General features: G+C 52.2%; 9 protein-coding genes across 9 annotated transcripts; 5 read left to right on the forward strand and 4 right to left on the reverse strand.

The window, feature by feature from the left end:
• Positions 1–5: 5 nt before the first annotated feature.
• Positions 6–1,831, forward strand: ASPZODRAFT_143788 (hypothetical protein; the record flags this gene model as incomplete). Its single annotated transcript, XM_022724945.1, has 4 exons — positions 6–1,274; positions 1,336–1,436; positions 1,486–1,599; positions 1,648–1,831. 4 exons carry the CDS (start codon positions 6–8, stop codon positions 1,829–1,831), a joined length of 1,668 nt encoding a protein of 555 aa, XP_022580432.1.
• Positions 1,832–2,685: 854 nt separating this feature from the next.
• Positions 2,686–4,200, reverse strand: ASPZODRAFT_133790 (hypothetical protein). Its single transcript, XM_022723355.1, has 3 exons — positions 3,823–4,200; positions 3,492–3,769; positions 2,686–3,419 (listed from the first exon to the last, which is right to left on the reverse strand). Exons 1-3 carry the CDS (start codon positions 3,899–3,901, stop codon positions 2,817–2,819), a joined length of 960 nt encoding a protein of 319 aa, XP_022580433.1. The 5' UTR covers positions 3,902–4,200; the 3' UTR covers positions 2,686–2,816.
• A 225-nt stretch (positions 4,201–4,425) lies between these two features.
• Positions 4,426–7,123, forward strand: ASPZODRAFT_546800 (hypothetical protein). Its single transcript, XM_022728482.1, has 3 exons — positions 4,426–4,682; positions 4,787–6,232; positions 6,291–7,123. Exons 2-3 carry the CDS (start codon positions 4,796–4,798, stop codon positions 7,038–7,040), a joined length of 2,187 nt encoding a protein of 728 aa, XP_022580434.1. The 5' UTR covers positions 4,426–4,682; positions 4,787–4,795; the 3' UTR covers positions 7,041–7,123.
• ASPZODRAFT_98952 (hypothetical protein) lies at positions 7,113–8,452 on the reverse strand. The gene has a single exon (XM_022730595.1). It carries the CDS (start codon positions 8,427–8,429, stop codon positions 7,206–7,208), a length of 1,224 nt encoding a protein of 407 aa, XP_022580435.1. The 5' UTR covers positions 8,430–8,452; the 3' UTR covers positions 7,113–7,205.
• Positions 8,453–9,118: 666 nt separating this feature from the next.
• ASPZODRAFT_17356 (hypothetical protein) lies at positions 9,119–10,467 on the forward strand (the record flags this gene model as incomplete). The annotated part of the gene is made up of 3 exons (XM_022727008.1): positions 9,119–9,792; positions 9,853–10,146; positions 10,200–10,467. The coding sequence occupies 3 exons, from the start codon at positions 9,119–9,121 to the stop codon at positions 10,465–10,467; spliced, it is 1,236 nt and encodes a 411-aa protein (XP_022580436.1).
• A 33-nt stretch (positions 10,468–10,500) lies between these two features.
• ASPZODRAFT_17357 (hypothetical protein) lies at positions 10,501–11,142 on the reverse strand (the record flags this gene model as incomplete). Its single annotated transcript, XM_022727009.1, has 2 exons — positions 10,501–10,898; positions 10,947–11,142. The coding sequence occupies 2 exons, from the start codon at positions 11,140–11,142 to the stop codon at positions 10,501–10,503; spliced, it is 594 nt and encodes a 197-aa protein (XP_022580437.1).
• Positions 11,143–11,415: 273 nt separating this feature from the next.
• On the forward strand, positions 11,416–12,435 carry ASPZODRAFT_69091 (hypothetical protein; the record flags this gene model as incomplete). The annotated part of the gene is made up of 1 exon (XM_022729561.1): positions 11,416–12,435. One exon carries the CDS (start codon positions 11,416–11,418, stop codon positions 12,433–12,435), a length of 1,020 nt encoding a protein of 339 aa, XP_022580438.1.
• Positions 12,436–12,549: 114 nt separating this feature from the next.
• Positions 12,550–13,963, reverse strand: ASPZODRAFT_546868 (hypothetical protein). The gene is made up of 4 exons (XM_022728483.1): positions 13,926–13,963; positions 13,596–13,871; positions 13,045–13,542; positions 12,550–12,980 (listed from the first exon to the last, which is right to left on the reverse strand). The coding sequence occupies exons 2-4, from the start codon at positions 13,844–13,846 to the stop codon at positions 12,665–12,667; spliced, it is 1,065 nt and encodes a 354-aa protein (XP_022580439.1). The 5' UTR covers positions 13,847–13,871; positions 13,926–13,963; the 3' UTR covers positions 12,550–12,664.
• A 360-nt stretch (positions 13,964–14,323) lies between these two features.
• ASPZODRAFT_133798 (hypothetical protein) lies at positions 14,324–17,033 on the forward strand. The gene is made up of 2 exons (XM_022723356.1): positions 14,324–15,549; positions 15,599–17,033. The coding sequence occupies exons 1-2, from the start codon at positions 14,803–14,805 to the stop codon at positions 16,997–16,999; spliced, it is 2,148 nt and encodes a 715-aa protein (XP_022580440.1). The 5' UTR covers positions 14,324–14,802; the 3' UTR covers positions 17,000–17,033.
• Positions 17,034–17,059: the final 26 nt, after the last annotated feature.

Below are 17,059 nucleotides of genomic sequence, written 5' to 3' on the forward strand. Positions count from 1 at the left end.
CCAAAATGACATTGGATAAAATCCCCCCTCAAGCCCCCTATTCATTGAATCATTCGTCTGAGCAATTATGGGAAATCACCAACACGGGGCTTGAGGCTTCTGGCGCACGTTTGGACCGAATTGCCGCCCTCCCAGAGACAGAATGGACATTTGAAGAGTTCATTGTCCCACTCGCTCAAGATGAGAATGAGCGTCTGCTTCAATCTTCGTTCGTCGAGATATACCAGTACGTCGAACCTGAAAAAGAGCTTCGCGACGCTTCACGGGCCGCAACAGAGCAGTGGTACAGCTTTGCGAGCGAGGTGACTTCGCGGGAGGACCTCTTCCGGGGAATCGAGGCAGTCAAGAAGTCCCAAGAGGCTTCCGGCTCGTTGAATGCCGCAGAGAGCCATTATCTGGACCGGCTGTACGGTACCTATCGTCGTAACGGGGTTCATCTTGACGCGGAGAAGAAGAAGACGTTCCAGACCTTGCAGCAGCGCATGGAGCACCTTGCCGCAGAATGTAGAAGCAACCTGGCAGAGGATTCTACGGGAGTATGGTTCACTGAGAGCGAACTAGAAGGTGTCCCGGAGACATATCTGTCTCGGTTGAAGCGCAACAATGAAGGAATGCGCTTTGTTGGGCTAAAACAAGCGGACATGGAGGTGATAATGAAGCAGGCTGCTAATGGAACGACTCGCGAGCGTGTCTTCATCGCAGCAGACAACAAGTGCCCGCAGAACGTGGCGCTGGTCGACGAGCTGGTCGAGTGTCGTGCTCAAACGGCTGTTCTCCTGGGATACACGTCATATGCAGACTATGTGATCCAAAACCGCATGTTGGATGTGACTGAGGTGAATGATTTTCTCCACAATGTCAAGGACCAAGTGGCCGATCGAGCTGGGAAAGAGAGAGCGGTCCTGATGGAGACGAACCGTCAGCATCTCGCACAACAAGAGTCTGGGGAGACAGCTCTCAGAATGCATGTTTGGGATCTCGACTACTATTCGCAACGGACCAAGGAGTCACTCTACCACTTTAACGAAGAGAAGCTCTCCGAGTATTTTCCCGTGCAACAAACAGTGGCCGGGCTGCTGCAGATCTTTGAGCAGCTCTTTGGTCTGCAGTTCTGTGAGTTTGAAGAAGACACTCCCATCTGGCATGAAGATGTCAGAATATATAGCGTGTGGAATGAGGAATCAATGGGAGGAGACTTCCTGGGATATTTGTATCTTGACCTGTTCCAGCGGCCGGGGAAAGTCAACAGCAACTGCAACATCACTTTTGCGCCGGTGAGTAAGCAGAGTCATTTTTCAATGAACGGCTTCTCCCATCTGACTATGTATATTTCAGGGTTTCCAAAACACCGACGGAACGCTCCATCATCCCAGCGTCGCCCTGGTCGCTTCCTTTCCTCCTACCCAACCCAGTCTTCTTCGACATGATGGCGCACGGTGCCAGCCAAAAACAGAATCTGCCTGAGCTTTATAACCGACTACACAGCGAATGCACGCCTCTTCTCGGTCCGAAGGAGAAGGGTGATCACTGGGGGGCAGGTTATGTGAAGTTACATCATATTCTCGGAGGGTACGCGGCGGGATACTATTGCTACATCTTGTAAGTTAAATAGAAGTAAAACATGCTAGCTAGATGCTAATTGTCAAGGGGAACGGTATACTCAAGGATCATGTTCAACGCTCGGTTTAGGAGGAACCCGCTGGACGCAGCTGAAGGGAGACGATACCGTCGACTGGTTTTAGAGAAAGGAGGGAGTCTGCCGGAGCTTCCGCTGCTTGAAGCGTTTGTAGGAGGGAAATTGGATGCACCTAAGGTGTTTGGTCACAGTTAGCTGCTGAAATTGGTCTTGAGACGAGGTTATCTTTCTCTTCCCTGGTTCCCTGGGCCTGTTGGGATACAGCGAGATCATCTATGGCCTTCAGGTCTCATCCGTGCCAATGATATCAATCAAAACATGAGAGACGTTAGAAATCCTTGGAGAGGAGACAGAATGCAAGTAATTGAAAGAATCAAGAGGAGGTGAGAGTTAGAAGTCGTGAGGTTGAAGTCATCTGCCTCAACCTTTTAGTTTGTCATATTTACATTATTTAGAGAGATCTTGATTTATGAAATTTTGTACACTCTAGCCATTCACAGTATATGATGATGTTATCCTATAGTTCGTGGATAAAGCATATCAAACAGTATATATGTGGGTATACTGGGTATTTCAGAGTAAAGACAGGAAGGTAAATAATTACACTCTTGCTTAAGAATATTCAGTCTCAATGGAATTGATATAACTAATATACCTTGCCATTCAAGGCATCTAATTTTCTGAGAAGAGGAACGACGACTGACTTGAACACGTCTTCAGAATCTTCATCGTCAAAATCAGGGATTCCACTAATTGATGAGGTTAAACAGGCCGTTGCCGCGTCGGCGTATTGCAGTCCAGTCTCATTATTGACCTCCCGAGGCAGCGAGAGGCTGTTCTGTAGTGTAAACTAACATTAAACAGATCATTATTAGCATCTTCGCGTAACTCTTTAATTGATGTACAGAGTGATAGCTCCACTAATAGTATTGTAATGTGCATGCAGGTATCATTATAATCCTCTGAAATAGGACTGTTGTGTAGATTGTCAGCAACGTAGATGTGGCAACTGTCCTATAAATCAAGAAACTCTATCAGTAGAATAGTAGTATGGGTGATATATACCCTGTTCAATTCAGACTAGATGGTATAAACTATTTCACAATTTCTATAATACCGAAATCTCATAAATCGTACCCCATAATGCTGACGCTAAAGCAAACATAAATCATCAAGATCATCAAAACAAGACTGCAACAAGAGCGAAACAAGCAGCGTAGAAATAAAACCCCGTTGGAACCTCCATCCGACCGCCGGCACTAGGAAAATAGGTCGCCCAGTTGACCTTTGCCGGCGAGGTGGTCGTAGCGGCACTGTCGCCCGAGACCGTCGTGGTGGTGCCGTTGGCAAGGGTGAGTTCGATACTCTCCCAGTCGCCCGTCTCATCGGTGTACGTGTACGAGACAGCTGGATTGTAGTTGGTGATATCGACTGTGGTAACGTACATGCTGTACGGACCATCATCGTAGTCTGTGACACCTCCCGCCCACTCGATCGTGCCGTTGGCGTTGTCAGGATCGCCGCCTGCCCAGATCCCAATGCGTACGCGGCAGGGTGTCTGCGGGTACCGGGTGCCGTTGACGGCTTCGTCGTAGGTGAGAGTGCGAACTGTGGTCCCGTTGATCGCCCAGGTGAGCTGTGCGGCCGTCCAGGTCCAGGTGTAGGTGTAGTATTCCTCCTGTGGGTTTGAGAGGGCGACCCACGTCCAGCGGTCGTAGTCGGCGCTGTCGCCTTTGCCGTAGTAATCCGTCTGTAGTTTTGTGGTGTAGCTGCCCAGGATTTCCTAGGCACCAGCATTAGTACTCAGCCATTCTCATTACCTGTAGGCAGCTATATTGGAGGGAAAAGTATCTACCCAGTCGACCTCGTCGAGATCATCTGATTCCAAGACTATCGAGCTGACGATTCCTTGCCCCGGCGCAGCCTTCAGAGTGACTGACACCTCGCCGAACATGATGTAGAAGGCCGTCTCAATTGTAGGAGCATCTCCCTCCTCGCTGATCGTGAACTCGGCGCCCTGCGACGTCGCCGTGACCGTGTCGGCGACTACAGTCCATTCCGCAAGATCCGTGCTCTGTGTGAGATCGTAGCTGATGTAGGACGCCGTCGTTCCGTTGTCGGCCGAGCATGTTTCTGAAGAGTCAGCAATCGTCTTATAATCTATATCAAGTAGAGATATAACGTACCGTCTAACGGATCGCAGTCAGTGTAGGTCTGCGCTGCAGTGAACGAGGCCGCAGCCAGCGCCAAGAGCATCCACGACATGATCAAGAGGGCCCAAAGAGGCTGGAATGGAATGCCAGGAGATCAGCGCCCGGGAACGGCAGCAAATTCATATTTATTTCGCCGCCACGAGGCACAAACTTCGCGTTGTCGATTGCGTGGGAAAGCTTAGCCTGCGGTGGGTCGAGGAGGTTGGGAAGTTGGCGGCCATTAAGAGCGAGAGAGAGAGAATTGGGTGAGATGAGGCAATCCCAGCCTCCCCAGCCTCTTCTTATGGGAGACATCATTCGTAGCTGGTAGTCATACAGGGATTTATTAATAGAATTGCAACTATTGTCGTGGTACGACGACATCGTCGTCACTGACAGTGGGAAGTGACGCAGTGGGGAGTGAGCACTCTGCCTGAGGCAGCAATTATCAGGTGACGTCACATGTTTACTATGGCTGCCTCAGGCCGCACTTGCACCACTCCGAATAACCTCAGACACAATCCCAAACACAACACAACCTCATTCCGCTCAGCTCATCGTCTCTTCCTGCACCGAGTTCGGTCTCATGATACCTCGTCTGCTGGAGAATCCACCTCTTCTCGATTTCTCATCCACCCTTGGCTCGGACATATGCAAGGGATGCAGTTTGAGGTATTTAAAGCGAGATTCCCCTCGCAGGCAAGAGCCAAGGTCTCATTCCTCTCCAAGAATGCAAAACCCATTGGCGCGAATGGTGCCAATTTGATTCAAACGGCTAGGTTTTGGTTACTGCAGGCCAGACATGTCGCGACCAGGAGTGTCTCTCAATTACTATTAAAGGCCATCCAGCCCTGGTGAGTCTGTCATTGATACAGCAACTTGCCTTTGCTTTCCTTGTTTCCTTGACTCGTTCGTTCTCTCTGCTTTTCTCTAACCTCTCTCGCTTGCCAGGTTATAGTCATCGAACATGGCCTCCCCGCCGGACAAGGGATGGGTGACACTTGATCCTGGACCTCTAGGAAGAGACATGGGCCTGCAGTCTTCCAAAACTTCTAGCCGTTTGAATCAAATTGACAGAATCCGCGCCAATGGGGTCGGCGACCGCATTGCCTTGCCGCAGCTGGTGGTCGGCGGGGACCAGTCTGCTGGCAAGAGCTCCGTCCTCGAAGGCATCAGCGGGATTCCCTTTCCTCGCCAGGATGACCTCTGCACGCGGTTTGCGACGGAGATCATTCTGCGCCATGATCCCAGTGACCCCCGAATCACAGCCAGTATCATTCCGCATCGCTCCCGGAGTGAGGAGGAGAAAGTCCGTCTCGGAGCGTTCCGGCACGAGCTGAAGGACTTTTCGACCCTGCCAGACATCATTGACCAGGCAGCCAGGCTGATGGGACTGCGTGGCTCTCGCGGCGGGTCTGACACTGGCTCCAACACTGAATCGGACTCTGACGCAGACGGTGATGCACCAGCGTTCGCTGCCGATGTCCTCCGACTTGAGCTGGTGGGAAATACCGGGCTGCATCTCACAATCGTTGATCTCCCAGGATTGATCGCCGTGTCGGACAATGAGGAAGATGTGGCAACCGTGGAGAGGCTGGTCGACTCGTACCTCAAGAACCCACGAAGCATCATCCTCGCAGTGGTTCCCGCAAGCAGTGACGTCGACACGCAGGGCATCATCCAGCGTGCTCGTCGCTTCGACCAGGAAGGTGTCCGCACCGTGGGAATCATAACTAAGCCCGATCTTATCAACGCCGGTACGGAGTCTCGCGTGGCTCGTCTGGCGTTGAACCAAGATCGGACTAAGCTCAACCTGGGTTTCTTCATCCTCAAGAATCCCAGTCCCAGTCAGCTTCAGGCTGGCATGACTTTGTCGCAGCGCCGCAAGGTCGAAATGGATTTCTTTTCCAGCCCCGTCTGGACGGAACAGGGACTTGATTCCTCCCGCATCGGAATCGATAATCTTCGCACATATCTGCAAGACCTCCTGGATAGCCACATCCAGCGAGAGATGCCCAAGGTTCGCAAAGAGGTACAACAGCTTCTCAACAATGTCACCCGCGAGCTGAACGAGCTCGGTACAGAGCGCAAGTCACCGGGCCAGATCCGCATGTACTTGACTCGCACAAGCACGGATTATTCCAATCTCGTGAAAGCGGGTGTGGAAGGCAACTACGGTGGCCGTGACGCAAAATTCTTCCAGATTGAAGACGACGAGATGTTTGTCCGTCTCCGAGCCGAGATCCATCTGGAGAACGAGAAGTTCGCGAACCATATTCTCGATTATGGCGAGAAAAGGAAGATGGGCTCCACATTTGGTGAAGATGATTCAGAGCAAGAAAGCCAGCAGGAGGGATCTCAGCTCTTCGTCACGGAGAAGGAAATGACAAGCTGGATTGAACAGGTTTGAAGACCTCATGTTTTATATCCAATATCAAATACTCACTCATACACCACTGCAGGTCTATCATCGCACCAGAGGCCAAGAGCTGCCAGGCAACTACAACCCGGCGCTGTTGACTGAGCTGTTCCACGAGCAGTCCTGTCTCTGGGCCCAGATCGCCCGAGAACACGTCCAGGTTATCTCCCGGACGGTGACCAAGTTCATGGAAAGGGCACTGGGGTATGTAGTCAAGGACTCGCAAGTTCGGGAGAATCTGAGCCGTTTCATTCGCGGTGTCCTCCAAAGTAACCTCCGGGCTGCGGAGGAAGAGCTGGAAAGACTGCTTGAAGACGAAGCGCGCCAGCCCATCACATACAACCATTATTACACCGACAATATCCAGAAAAGCCGCCACGATCAGTCGAAGGCCGCGCTGCAAAAGACGGTACGGCAGGCCATCGACAAAGACTGGGGCGGCGTATTGCACTTCCAGAACTCGATTGCGGAGATTAACCGGCTGGTAGCCTCGCTGCAGCGGCACACAATCGTCGACATGGGCAAGCAGGCGTGTGCCGACGCCCTGACAGACCTCAAGGCATATTATAAAGTCTCCCGCAAGACGTTTGTCGACAACGTCTGCCGGCAGGTGGTTGAACGGCACCTCCTCGCTCATCTGGCCGATGGGTTCAATCCGATGACCGTGCTGGAATACACCGATGAGGATCTGCTGCGTCTGGCTGCTGAGTCGCCTCGCATCGCTGATCGTCGGGCTGAGGCTCTTAAACTTCGCGATGCTCTCGAGAAGAGTCTCCTTGACCTTGCAGAGTGACTTCATTTCTTGTTTTGTGTTGTGGTTTTCTGTTTCTCCGTGGTTTTTTCCTTGGTTTCTTCGGACTGCCATGCTTTTTTCACTTGATATATTGCTTTGATGCTAGCTAAAGGATAACTCGTTTCTATGACATATTTAATAGTAGTTCGTAGTTACATTGTAGTATTAGTTACCTTCCGCCATATTGCGAAAGAAGTCCGCAAAGATCCTTGCTCCATCGTCGCCAAACATCCACTCTCCATTCTGCAAGGTTTCTTGTGCCTTTTCCTTTGCTCTAGCGATCATGTCAACCTCGAATTGTTTCAAGAGGGGATCAAAGTTAGCCAAATGTTTACCACCATAGGCTTTCCCGATGACTTCTGCAAGCGACAGGGCATCCCACATGGCGAGATTCACTCCTTCACCTGCCCAGGGACACATGAGATGAGCGGCATCCCCGATAAGTGTAACGCCAGGGACATGATTCCATTCCAAACCGACCGGCAGGCGATACAGAGGCTTGACATCCACAGGCTCTCCTGGATGATCAAGAGTCTCCTCCCTGCACGCGACAGCAATCAATTCCTTCACATTATCCCCCCAGGTTGCAAAAAGGGAATCCTGCTTCAACAGAATCTCTGTCGCGACATGCTCTGCCGTCTCCCCCTTCATGCCGCTGGTAGAAGGGAAATCCTCCTCCGGAGAAGAAATCATGAGATACACGCGCACCGAGTCCTGCGGCCCCCGCTGGGTCATCACGCTGTGTCGCATTCCCAGCGCCGCAAAGCTGCCTGTTCCTACCAGCGCGGCGAGAGAAGGATACCGCTGCCGTACATTGCGGACAGTGGCTGTTACGTTCTGAATACCGCTGTAGATTGGCTGCGAGGGGGTCAGAGCCTTGCGAACCGTCGACCAGGCCCCGTCGGCGCCGATGAGGATGTCGACGTGAACAGTGGGCGACGAATTAAAGGTGATCTTGATTCTATCATTTGTCTTGTTTTCAATAGAGATGTCCTCCACTCTATGGTTCCATTTGATGCTCCCCTCGGGCAGGCGGGAGAGTAACAGGCCGACGAGTGCGTGTCGGGAGATTTCCGGTCGATGCGTATCAATCGGAGCAGAAGTATCGTAAGTGTTTTCATCGTACAGAATGTTGCCCTCCTTGTCGGCCACTTTTTGGGCCTCGGAGCATTCGGTGGTGAGATTGAAAAAGTCGTCGTATACCCCGCACTCGCGCAAGGCCGCCAGCCCCGACTCATCGTGCATGTCGAGCATGCCAGACGGAGAGGCCAGTTCGGCGGCGGTTGGTCTCGCCCGTCGTTCGTACACGGTGAAGGGGATGTTTTTTCTATGCAGTAGAAGGGCTAGGGTGAGGCCGCCAGGGCCGCCGCCGATGATCGCGATGGACATGTTGAGGATGATTGATCGTTGAGGAGTACTGGTGCTTATGGGTGCCATTTATGAGTAAGATTACAGAGTAGTGGTAACCCATGTTTAATAATATACTTTCATGGCCTTTTAATTTTCCTAATATGGATGTACTATGCAATCAGTTACACTTGAATAAGGTCTATGTATATACACTCACTCATTCTAATAAACAGAATAATAGATGACCCTAACCCTAGCCCTTGCACAACCCTAATGTTTTAATCATTGGCTGGGCGGTTTTCATTTTGTTCAACAAACCCTACCCTAAACCCTAATCCAACACTATGTTTTAATCAGGGGGTTTCTCAATTTCTTACTGAAAACCCTAAACCCTAAACCCTAAACCCTAACCCTAACCCACCCTAATGATGCCTCAATAATCTTAGTGGCCGGCCTCCCCATTCTGTTATTAATCGATCTCCGGTTCCGCTCCGTCCCGCTATATATTTAGCATCTATGTAACATATCATTCTCCAGATCCTATCTCATACCTCTGTTTACCTCCCTTCTTTATCCTAGACTTGAAATGTCGGTCAATCATGCCAAGTCGACACGAATAGCCAAGCAGTGGGGCGTCAGCGTCGGCGTCAAATCTTCCCCTCTGTGATTGTGCCTCTTGCTTTCTTCAGATTCCCATTCACCCTGCTCTCGCCATCCAGAGTGCTATTATGCTCCCTCGTCAGCTTCTCCGCACAGCGACAGCCGGAGAGAGCGGCCGCCATGGCATCCACCCCGGCCACTTCCTCCGCGTGTGTTTCCGCAGCACATGCACGCTGTCGATGCTGGTGAATGTGCTGTGGCCGGTGGTGCCCGCCGCCATCGCCCTCCATTTCGCGCGGCCAGACCTGCACGTCTGGATCTTCAGCCTGAATTATATCGCGATGGTGCCCGCGGCGAACCTGCTGGGGTTTGCCGGCTCGGAGCTGGCCAAGAAGCTGCCGCGCGTGCTGGGCATCCTGCTGGAGACCACGCTCACCTCGCTGGTCGAGATCGTGCTGTTCATGCTGCTGCTGCACAACGACCAGGACGGCAGCCTCATCCCGGTCATCCAGGCGGCCATCCTGGGCTCCATCCTGGCCAACCTGCTGCTCTGTCTCGGGCTGTGTCTCTTCTGCGGCGGGCTGCGCCGGAACGAACAAACCTTCCACGAGGCAGTCAGTGAGGTCGGCTGTGGCCTGCTTCTCGTTGCTGGGTTTGGCCTGTTGATCCCGTCGGCCTTTTCGGCAGCCTTGCGCAATAATAATAGCGATGATTCGGAAAGTATCAGCGCCGATGTGTTGGCTGCCGATACCTTGACTATCAGCCGATCGACCGCGGTGATTCTTCTCATTGCATTCTTAATGTAACACCTTATACCATCTATACCCCCTCTCGCGGTATTGCCATGCTTATCGGTAATTAGGTACCTCTTTTTCAACCTGCACAGTCACCACAGCATCTTCGACGACGTGCTTCGTTTTGACGAGACACAAGACGAAGATGGCGAGAGGGAGCTGCAGCGGGCAAAGCTGACCATGCCGGAATGTCTGCTGGCCATCATCATCGCCCTGGCGGCCGTGTGTATGTGTGCCATCTTTCTGGTGGAGGAGATCGACTCCATCGTCGCCCTCGGGGTGTCGGATAACTTCATCGGCTTGATCCTTGTGCCGCTGGTTGAGAAAGCGGCCGAGCATCTCACAGCCATTGACGAGGCGTGGTAAGCATCTTCTCTTCCTTCTCTGTGACTCTTGTATTCATTTCTACTCTCAGGGATAATCAAATCAATTTCGCCCTCTTCCACTGTCTCGGTCCATCCATCCAGACAGCCCTGTTGAACGCCCCCCTGGCGGTGATTGTTGGCTGGGCTATAGACAAAAAGATGGACCTCGACTTCGACCTCTTCATGATCGTCCTGCTGGTTCTGTCGATCCTGGTCGTTGGCAACTTTCTGCGCGACGGCAAGTCGAACTATCTCGAGGGAGGGCAGTGTGTATTGGTTTATGTGATCATCGCCGTTACTACATGGTATTATCCCTGAATAACATCAGATTAACTAAAGTCAAGAACAATACTACAACTCATCACCGAATGGCATGGGAGAAATGTCAACCACCAGTCGAGACACCCGTCCGTACTCTCCAAGAGAAGACGAGATCTTGTCCGCTGTCTCTTCATCTTCTAGAATCCCAACAACCACCTTCTCCTCCTCCAGGTTGATAGTCTGTCCATATACACCCACACCACCTTCTTCCATCTTCTCCATCACTTCCCGCACTGCATCCCCTTCTTTCTCAAGAGTCACCCGGACGATCTCCACGCGCGACGCTGCTGCTGCATCGTGCGGACTGACGTTCGTCTCGTAGAGTTGTAGCATTGGTGGTCCATTAAGCAGATGACGGATCATCCCTTGAAAGGTCTTGAACTGCTCCGAACCCACGAACAAATCAAAGGATTCTTTCTTATTCCATTCTAAAGAGAGTAAGTAGGAGTAAGCAAGAGTAAGAGAAGGTGAAATACCGAAGAGAAGAAACTCCTTGAAATCATCGCGCACATCTTGTCCATCTTCAAATGTGATCCATCCACGAAAGGCACATATCAGTCCAGGATTAGGAACAGTCAATTGTTTCGCAAACCGTGGCCAGTTGCTTTCGATCTCTGCAATGGACGCTTTGTCCGGTTTGACGGAGGGGAAGATGAGTTCTGTAAAGGGCATTGTATTAATCTTGAGTTACTATGTGTTGATGGAGATGGAGTATCCTACATTATAGCACTTTATATACTGTCTATCTTACTCATCTTACTCATCCATCTTAATCATCCATCTTACTCTATATTCACTATATTACTTGCAGACTTGCGGACTTGCGGACTTGATGTCCATCTCATTGGCTGTCATTACTAATAATGCGGACTTCGGCATTGCCGGATGTCATCTCACCATCCTCACCCTACAATCATCTTCATCATCATCATCACTACTATTGCCATGTTATCAAAGCAGAAATCATGTATCGCCTGTGCACAGGGAAAACGCCGCTGCGATCGTCAAACTCCGCAATGCGCGCGTTGTCGACGGCGAGGCGTGGAATGTTTGTACAAGGATGTGACTCATCTGGAACCGTCTCGATTCTCACCACTTGATGTTGATCTCGCCTTCTCATTGATGGAAATTCCATCGCCGTATGGTGGTAGCGGTATTTTCCCCTCGCTTTTGTATCCGCAGGTCGTCTCGCTGGACAGATGGTCCATCAGCCAGCTGCTGCGGAGTATCAAGAGTTATCCCAGGTTGTTTGCCCGGCATCGACGGACCCCATTCATCCATGCCCGTCTCTATGATGACGATCTGCCTGAGGCTATCCAAGATGCTTTTGCCGTCTCGGTGGCCTATGCGACAAAGTCCGCCGAGACGGAAGATATGATCTTTCGCATCTTGGAAGCAAAGACCGCTCGTCTCATACAGCAGCACCAAGACTTTGATCGAATATCTTTGTCAGACCTCCTAGCTGCCGTTCAATCCCTACTGCTCTTCCATATTATTCAGCTCTTCGACGGTGATATCCGCCAGCGAGTAATCGCCGAGCAGAACGCAGACACCCTCCGACAATGGACTATACAGCTGCAGATCCTTGCGGACGAGCAGAATCATCTTCTCACTCCCTCAACGACAACATGGCATGCCTGGGTCTTTGCTGAGAGTCTCCGCCGCACCGTCATCCTCTCCATCCTCATCGACGGCCTTTTCTCTGTCCTCAAGATGGGATACTGCACCGTTGTCCCTGCTCTCAGTCTGCTTCCCTTTACGCCAGAGCCAGGCTTATGGAATGCCTGCACGGATGCCTCCTGGCTCGACGAGTCTAGTCGACACTCCTCTACCGTGCTCTATGGTGATTTCTCCAGGGCCTGGGGGGAGGGCAAGATTCACGATAGGCTGGACTCGTTCCATAAGCTTTTGCTTACTCCGTGTATGGGAGAGAAACACCGCCACCTGCTGGAAATGAAAGATTAACATATCTTTCAAAAGTTGGAGTATTTTTCATTATCTATATAAAAGAAAATATAGATCACTCATGAGACATCCCGTCAGCGCGTTGTCGTCGTCTTTAGAGGGCTTATTGGTATCAACGGGACTATCCATCACCATCCTCCCCAGTCACTATTGTCACGGATACAATACCAGCCCTGTCTAGAATGGCCGAGATGTACTGGATGGGCGACTGTAGAACCATCTGCACCAATTAAATCTCCAATCCATCATGCTGAACGTTCAATGGCTCCACCATTATCCATTCCATAAGAACCTGGGGGACGCGGTCCAGAAAGCAAATGTCTCGTGAGGGCTGGTCCTTTGTCACATACACCGTGAGTCTTCCGTCATTATTGTCAAGGTGTAGTTCACCAGGTACAACCTCGACCGTTGCCTCGTTTCCAATCTGGTATAGAGTTATTTTGGATGAGATTTTGTCTGTCTCTCTGATTTCAATGGTCCTAAGCGTCCTGTACAGGGCCTCCTTGTCGTGCAATGCTCGCGGACTTTGAAAGTGGACAGCAAGACTATATAGGGTTTAGGGTTAGAAACTAAAGGTGAACAGAAGGAGAAATAAAAGGTCCTACTTACCGGAGCAGTCCATGTGCCTTGGAGCGGATATCAAGAGTAAGATCTGACAACGGCCGACCAGCATCTCCTTTCTTTAGGGCTGTGATCTCTTCCACTTGCTGCGACATGTATTCTTTACTCAACCCTACCCGGTAGAGGAAATAGCTAAGCTGCACGACTTCATCAACGTTAAAGTCGAGAATCCTGGCCACTGGACTAAACAGGGTGAACAGGCGTTTGCGGTCTGCGATCACGAATGGTGTATTCATCGTTTCCAACCTTACCTGACCGTCGGGATACCGGACGGGGAAGACCCGGCAGTCTCGGAGTCGGTCTACCAGCATCTGCAATGTTAGGCTTTCTACATGGAGAAAATCGACAAAGAACGACTTGAGACTGTAAAGGGACTCCTCAAGCACAGCTTTACCCAGGATAGAGATCCTAGTCGACCATAGACACTGGGAGATGGTATACCAGCGTGTATCAACGTAGACGAGAGGGCTATCGGAGAACCGTTTTCTTCAAAAGTGAGTATAAGAATTCCGGGCTTTCACATAGCATAAAGGGCTCACCGGATAAGATCAGCAGATATTGGAGACAGTTTCTTGATCATACCATTCAAGCATTCGTATACTGCTCTGATCCGATCAAGGTTGCGGCACTCGCTGGACCTCAGCATTTCCAGCTCGGCCAACAGATCCTCTGCTCCAACGTTGGGGATATCCAGTGTCTTGTGGAAGAACTTTTCCAGATGGACGGCGCATGCGTTTTGTCGATGACAGTAGGACTCATACAGTGATTTCAGGGGATAGAAACTCTCCATATCACCTGCTCTCAGGTTATCATGTCTGTTGCTTATTAGTATTGTGTAGAAATATATATATCTTAGTTAGTACAATTACTAGAATATGTTTAGTAGTAAGACCTTATTCCTGCAATAGGACATCTTAATCTGATTCTTGATAAGACTATGATGTTGAAGATATAGTGAGCGTACTTATAAGATCTGACACAAACCCTAACCCTAACCCTAATCATGAAGAGCAGCTATTGTTGCCTAAGGTGTTTATACCTTATCATGTGATCAAGTCATGTGACTACATGTGATCATGTCATGTGACTACATGTGATCATGTCATGTGACTACATGTGATCATATCATGTGACACTCTAACCCTAACTCAAACCCTAACCTAACCCTAACAAGTTCACAGCCCTAGTCTAGCCTAGCTAGCCTAGTCTAGCCTAGTGTCCAATGACTAGCGCATCCTTCACGCCACACGATGGCGGCTGTGTCTCCCCTGATGCGATGACGACGAGAGGATTATTGATGATGGATGATCAAACAGGTCAAGCAGCTAAAATAAGACGAGCGATGCTTGCGTGTCTGGGCACGGCTGCGGCTCAGCACCGCGTGTGCTTGTTTCTGGCTGCTGTCTCGGCCAAGCCTTCCTCTGTCAGCACTTGGTTAGCCGGTGCCGTTCTGCTGCGGAGTCCACAGGGCGCTGGGCGATAGGGGCATCCATTTCACTGGCTGGCCGCTACCAATGCTAGCTGCTTCCAGCGTAGCAATTCGATATCCCCCCCTTCCACAGGTGAGGCACGACACGTCATGGCCGGCAGCCAGGCCGCGTATGCTCCCCACGGCCGCGCGCAAATCCCTTCTTCAGCCGGTTGTTGCCACGTGAGCGTTGGGTTTCACGGGCTCGATATAAGCGGACGGGGGACCAGAAGCTCGTCATCCTGTTGGGAAATGTCGAGTGTCGGAGGAGGCTCATCATGGCTCGTGTCTGGCCGCTGTTTGTCTCCCTGCTGCTGGTGGTGGTGGTGTGGTGTGGCGTGCCGGTGAGCGGCGATTTCGTCTCGACCGACTACGAGGGCTACAACGAGGGCGAGCTGGGCCATCGGCCTCATCTGGAATTCCACTCGAGCAGCGAGTACGCGCCTGTGCTGCAGGCGACCATCTGGGACCGCGAGGCGATCGCCGACACGGGCTCGCACATCTTCCTGCGCCATGACGGCAACGCCAGCTCGCCGCTGGCGTCGCCGCTGGTGCTCGACGCGCACGACCTGAGCGCCGTGTACATGAACCGCTCGTTCAAGAACGTGTTTGGCACCCGGGTGCAGGAGAACCACGGGCGCCGCTACCTCACCTTCTGGGAGGGCGAGAAGGGCGACGGCATCGGCGACGGCTACGGGCTGGCCTTTGACGAGAACTACCGGCTGGCCTACAAGGTCTGGGCGCAGAACATGCGCGTCCACAGCGACCTGCACGAGTTTGCCTTTACGGGCAACGGCACGGCGCTGGTGACGGGCGTCAACCGCCTCCAGGCCCAGCGCGGGGATGTCCCCGGCTGGCGGGGGCCGCGGCGGTTTGAACTGCTCGACGCCGTCTTCCAGGAGATCGATCTCGAGAGCAACGAGGTGCTCTTCGACTGGCGCGCCAAGGACCACGTCAACCCGATGGACTCGTACGAGCCGACGGGGCATGGCTGGGATACCTACCATCTGAACAGTATCGAAAAGGTAACCTCCCACGCATTGTACCGCTCCATCGAAAGTACTGACCGGTCAGACTCGAGCAGGCAACTACCTCATCTCCATGCGCCATACGCACTCGCTGTACCTCATCGACGGCCAAACAGGCGACATCATCTGGACCATGGGCGGGCGCCGCAACGAGTTTGTCGAGCTGCCGCCGGCCGTCAACACCAGCACCGGCAGCGAGGGCAAGTATGCGCCGCAAACCGTGCTGAGCATGCGCTGGCAGCACCACGCGCGGTTTGTGCCCGGCACGGACGAGAAGCAGCTCACTCTGTTCGACAACCGCGTGCGCGAGACCACCCACGGCGAATGCGACACCGAGTGCTCGCGCGGCATCCACATTGCCATCGACGACAGCGTCTCGCCGCCAACCGTCCAGCTGCTGCGCGAGTTCTTCCACCCGGCGCACCTGCAGGCCCAGAGCCAGGGCAGCGTGCAGCCGCTGGCGCCCTCCCTCGCCGCCGACGGCCAGGTCGACCTGGGCAACGTGTTTATCGGCTGGGGCCGCTGTCCGACCTTCACCGAGCACAAATCCACCGGCGAGACCATCATGGACGTGCAGTTCTCTCCCTGGCACAGCGACGCCATCCCGGACGCCCTCGACAACTACCGCGCCTACAAGATGGACTGGCGCGGCGTTCCCTGGTGGGATCCGGCCATTGCGCCGCGCAAAACCCCCAAGGGCGAGCTGGTGGTCTACGTCAGCTGGAACGGAGCGACGGAGGTGGCGCAGTGGGTGGTCAGAGCATCGTCGGATGAGATGGTGAAGAGACACGAGGAGGGAGAAGTCGTGGCGAGCTCTCCTCGCACCGGCTTCGAGACCAAACTGTCGATCCCCACGGATAAAACGGACGTGCAGTATCTCTGGGCCGAAGCCGTGGATAAACACGGCGCTGTCCTGCGGTCCACAGAGGTGATCGAGCTGAACATGACGGAAGTGTTGGTCGCCCACGACATGTACAACCAATTGGATTCCTCATTCGTTGCTCTTCCTCTAACAGACGAGGACGAAGACGGAGAAGGAGGCACTGATTCAGTTGCAGATACAGTCACAGATACAGTCACAGATACAGACACAGATGCAGTCACAGATACAGTGGCAGACACCGACACAGACACCAACACAGACAAAAAAGAAACCATGTCAAACAATACATCCGTGCTGCTAGGCATCGGCATTGGACTGTTCATCTGGGTGATGATCATCGCGGCGTGGGTCATCTGGCGGCGTCGACGAGAATACAACCAGCTGGAAGCCGACGACTTTGATCTAGGCGGGGAGATGGGCCTCGATGAAGAGGACGAGCGGGATAGATCTGATGGATCTGATTTTGGGTCTGACTTTGTCGACGATGACGATGGCGGCAGTGTCGATGGCCTGGATGGACTGGATGACCATGCCAGGGCGGCACTTATTCCAAAAGAAGTATAATCGATGAACATATTTAAGAATGAATGAAACAAGATTAATAAATACAATACTTCCAATAAA

Source organism: Penicilliopsis zonata, assembly GCF_001890105.1.
Source record: "Penicilliopsis zonata CBS 506.65 unplaced genomic scaffold ASPZOscaffold_10, whole genome shotgun sequence".
Taxonomy (NCBI): domain Eukaryota; kingdom Fungi; phylum Ascomycota; class Eurotiomycetes; order Eurotiales; family Aspergillaceae; genus Penicilliopsis; species Penicilliopsis zonata.

What these genes read in the sequence shown, in the direction of transcription:
- ASPZODRAFT_133790 (XM_022723355.1), bottom strand. Translation starts at nt 3,901, where the DNA reads ATGTCGTGGATGCTCTTGGCGCTGGCTGCGGCCTCGTTCACTGCAGCG. An exon ending in TGACTGCGATCCGTTAGACG is followed by an intron (nt 3,770 to 3,822) that starts GTACGTTATATC and finishes CTGACTCTTCAG; the next exon opens with AAACATGCTCGGCCGACAAC. An exon ending in ATCTCGACGAGGTCGACTGG is followed by an intron (nt 3,420 to 3,491) that starts GTAGATACTTTT and finishes GCTGGTGCCTAG; the next exon opens with GAAATCCTGGGCAGCTACAC.
- ASPZODRAFT_546800 (XM_022728482.1), top strand. Translation starts at nt 4,796, where the DNA reads ATGGCCTCCCCGCCGGACAAGGGATGGGTGACACTTGATCCTGGACCT. An exon ending in TGACAAGCTGGATTGAACAG is followed by an intron (nt 6,233 to 6,290) that starts GTTTGAAGACCT and finishes ACACCACTGCAG; the next exon opens with GTCTATCATCGCACCAGAGG.
- ASPZODRAFT_98952 (XM_022730595.1), bottom strand. Translation starts at nt 8,429, where the DNA reads ATGTCCATCGCGATCATCGGCGGCGGCCCTGGCGGCCTCACCCTAGCC.
- ASPZODRAFT_546868 (XM_022728483.1), bottom strand. Translation starts at nt 13,846, where the DNA reads ATGGAGAGTTTCTATCCCCTGAAATCACTGTATGAGTCCTACTGTCAT. An exon ending in ATATCTGCTGATCTTATCCG is followed by an intron (nt 13,543 to 13,595) that starts GTGAGCCCTTTA and finishes TCACTTTTGAAG; the next exon opens with AAAACGGTTCTCCGATAGCC. An exon ending in AAGGCACATGGACTGCTCCG is followed by an intron (nt 12,981 to 13,044) that starts GTAAGTAGGACC and finishes AACCCTATATAG; the next exon opens with TCTTGCTGTCCACTTTCAAA.
- ASPZODRAFT_133798 (XM_022723356.1), top strand. Translation starts at nt 14,803, where the DNA reads ATGGCTCGTGTCTGGCCGCTGTTTGTCTCCCTGCTGCTGGTGGTGGTG. An exon ending in ATCTGAACAGTATCGAAAAG is followed by an intron (nt 15,550 to 15,598) that starts GTAACCTCCCAC and finishes CTGACCGGTCAG; the next exon opens with ACTCGAGCAGGCAACTACCT.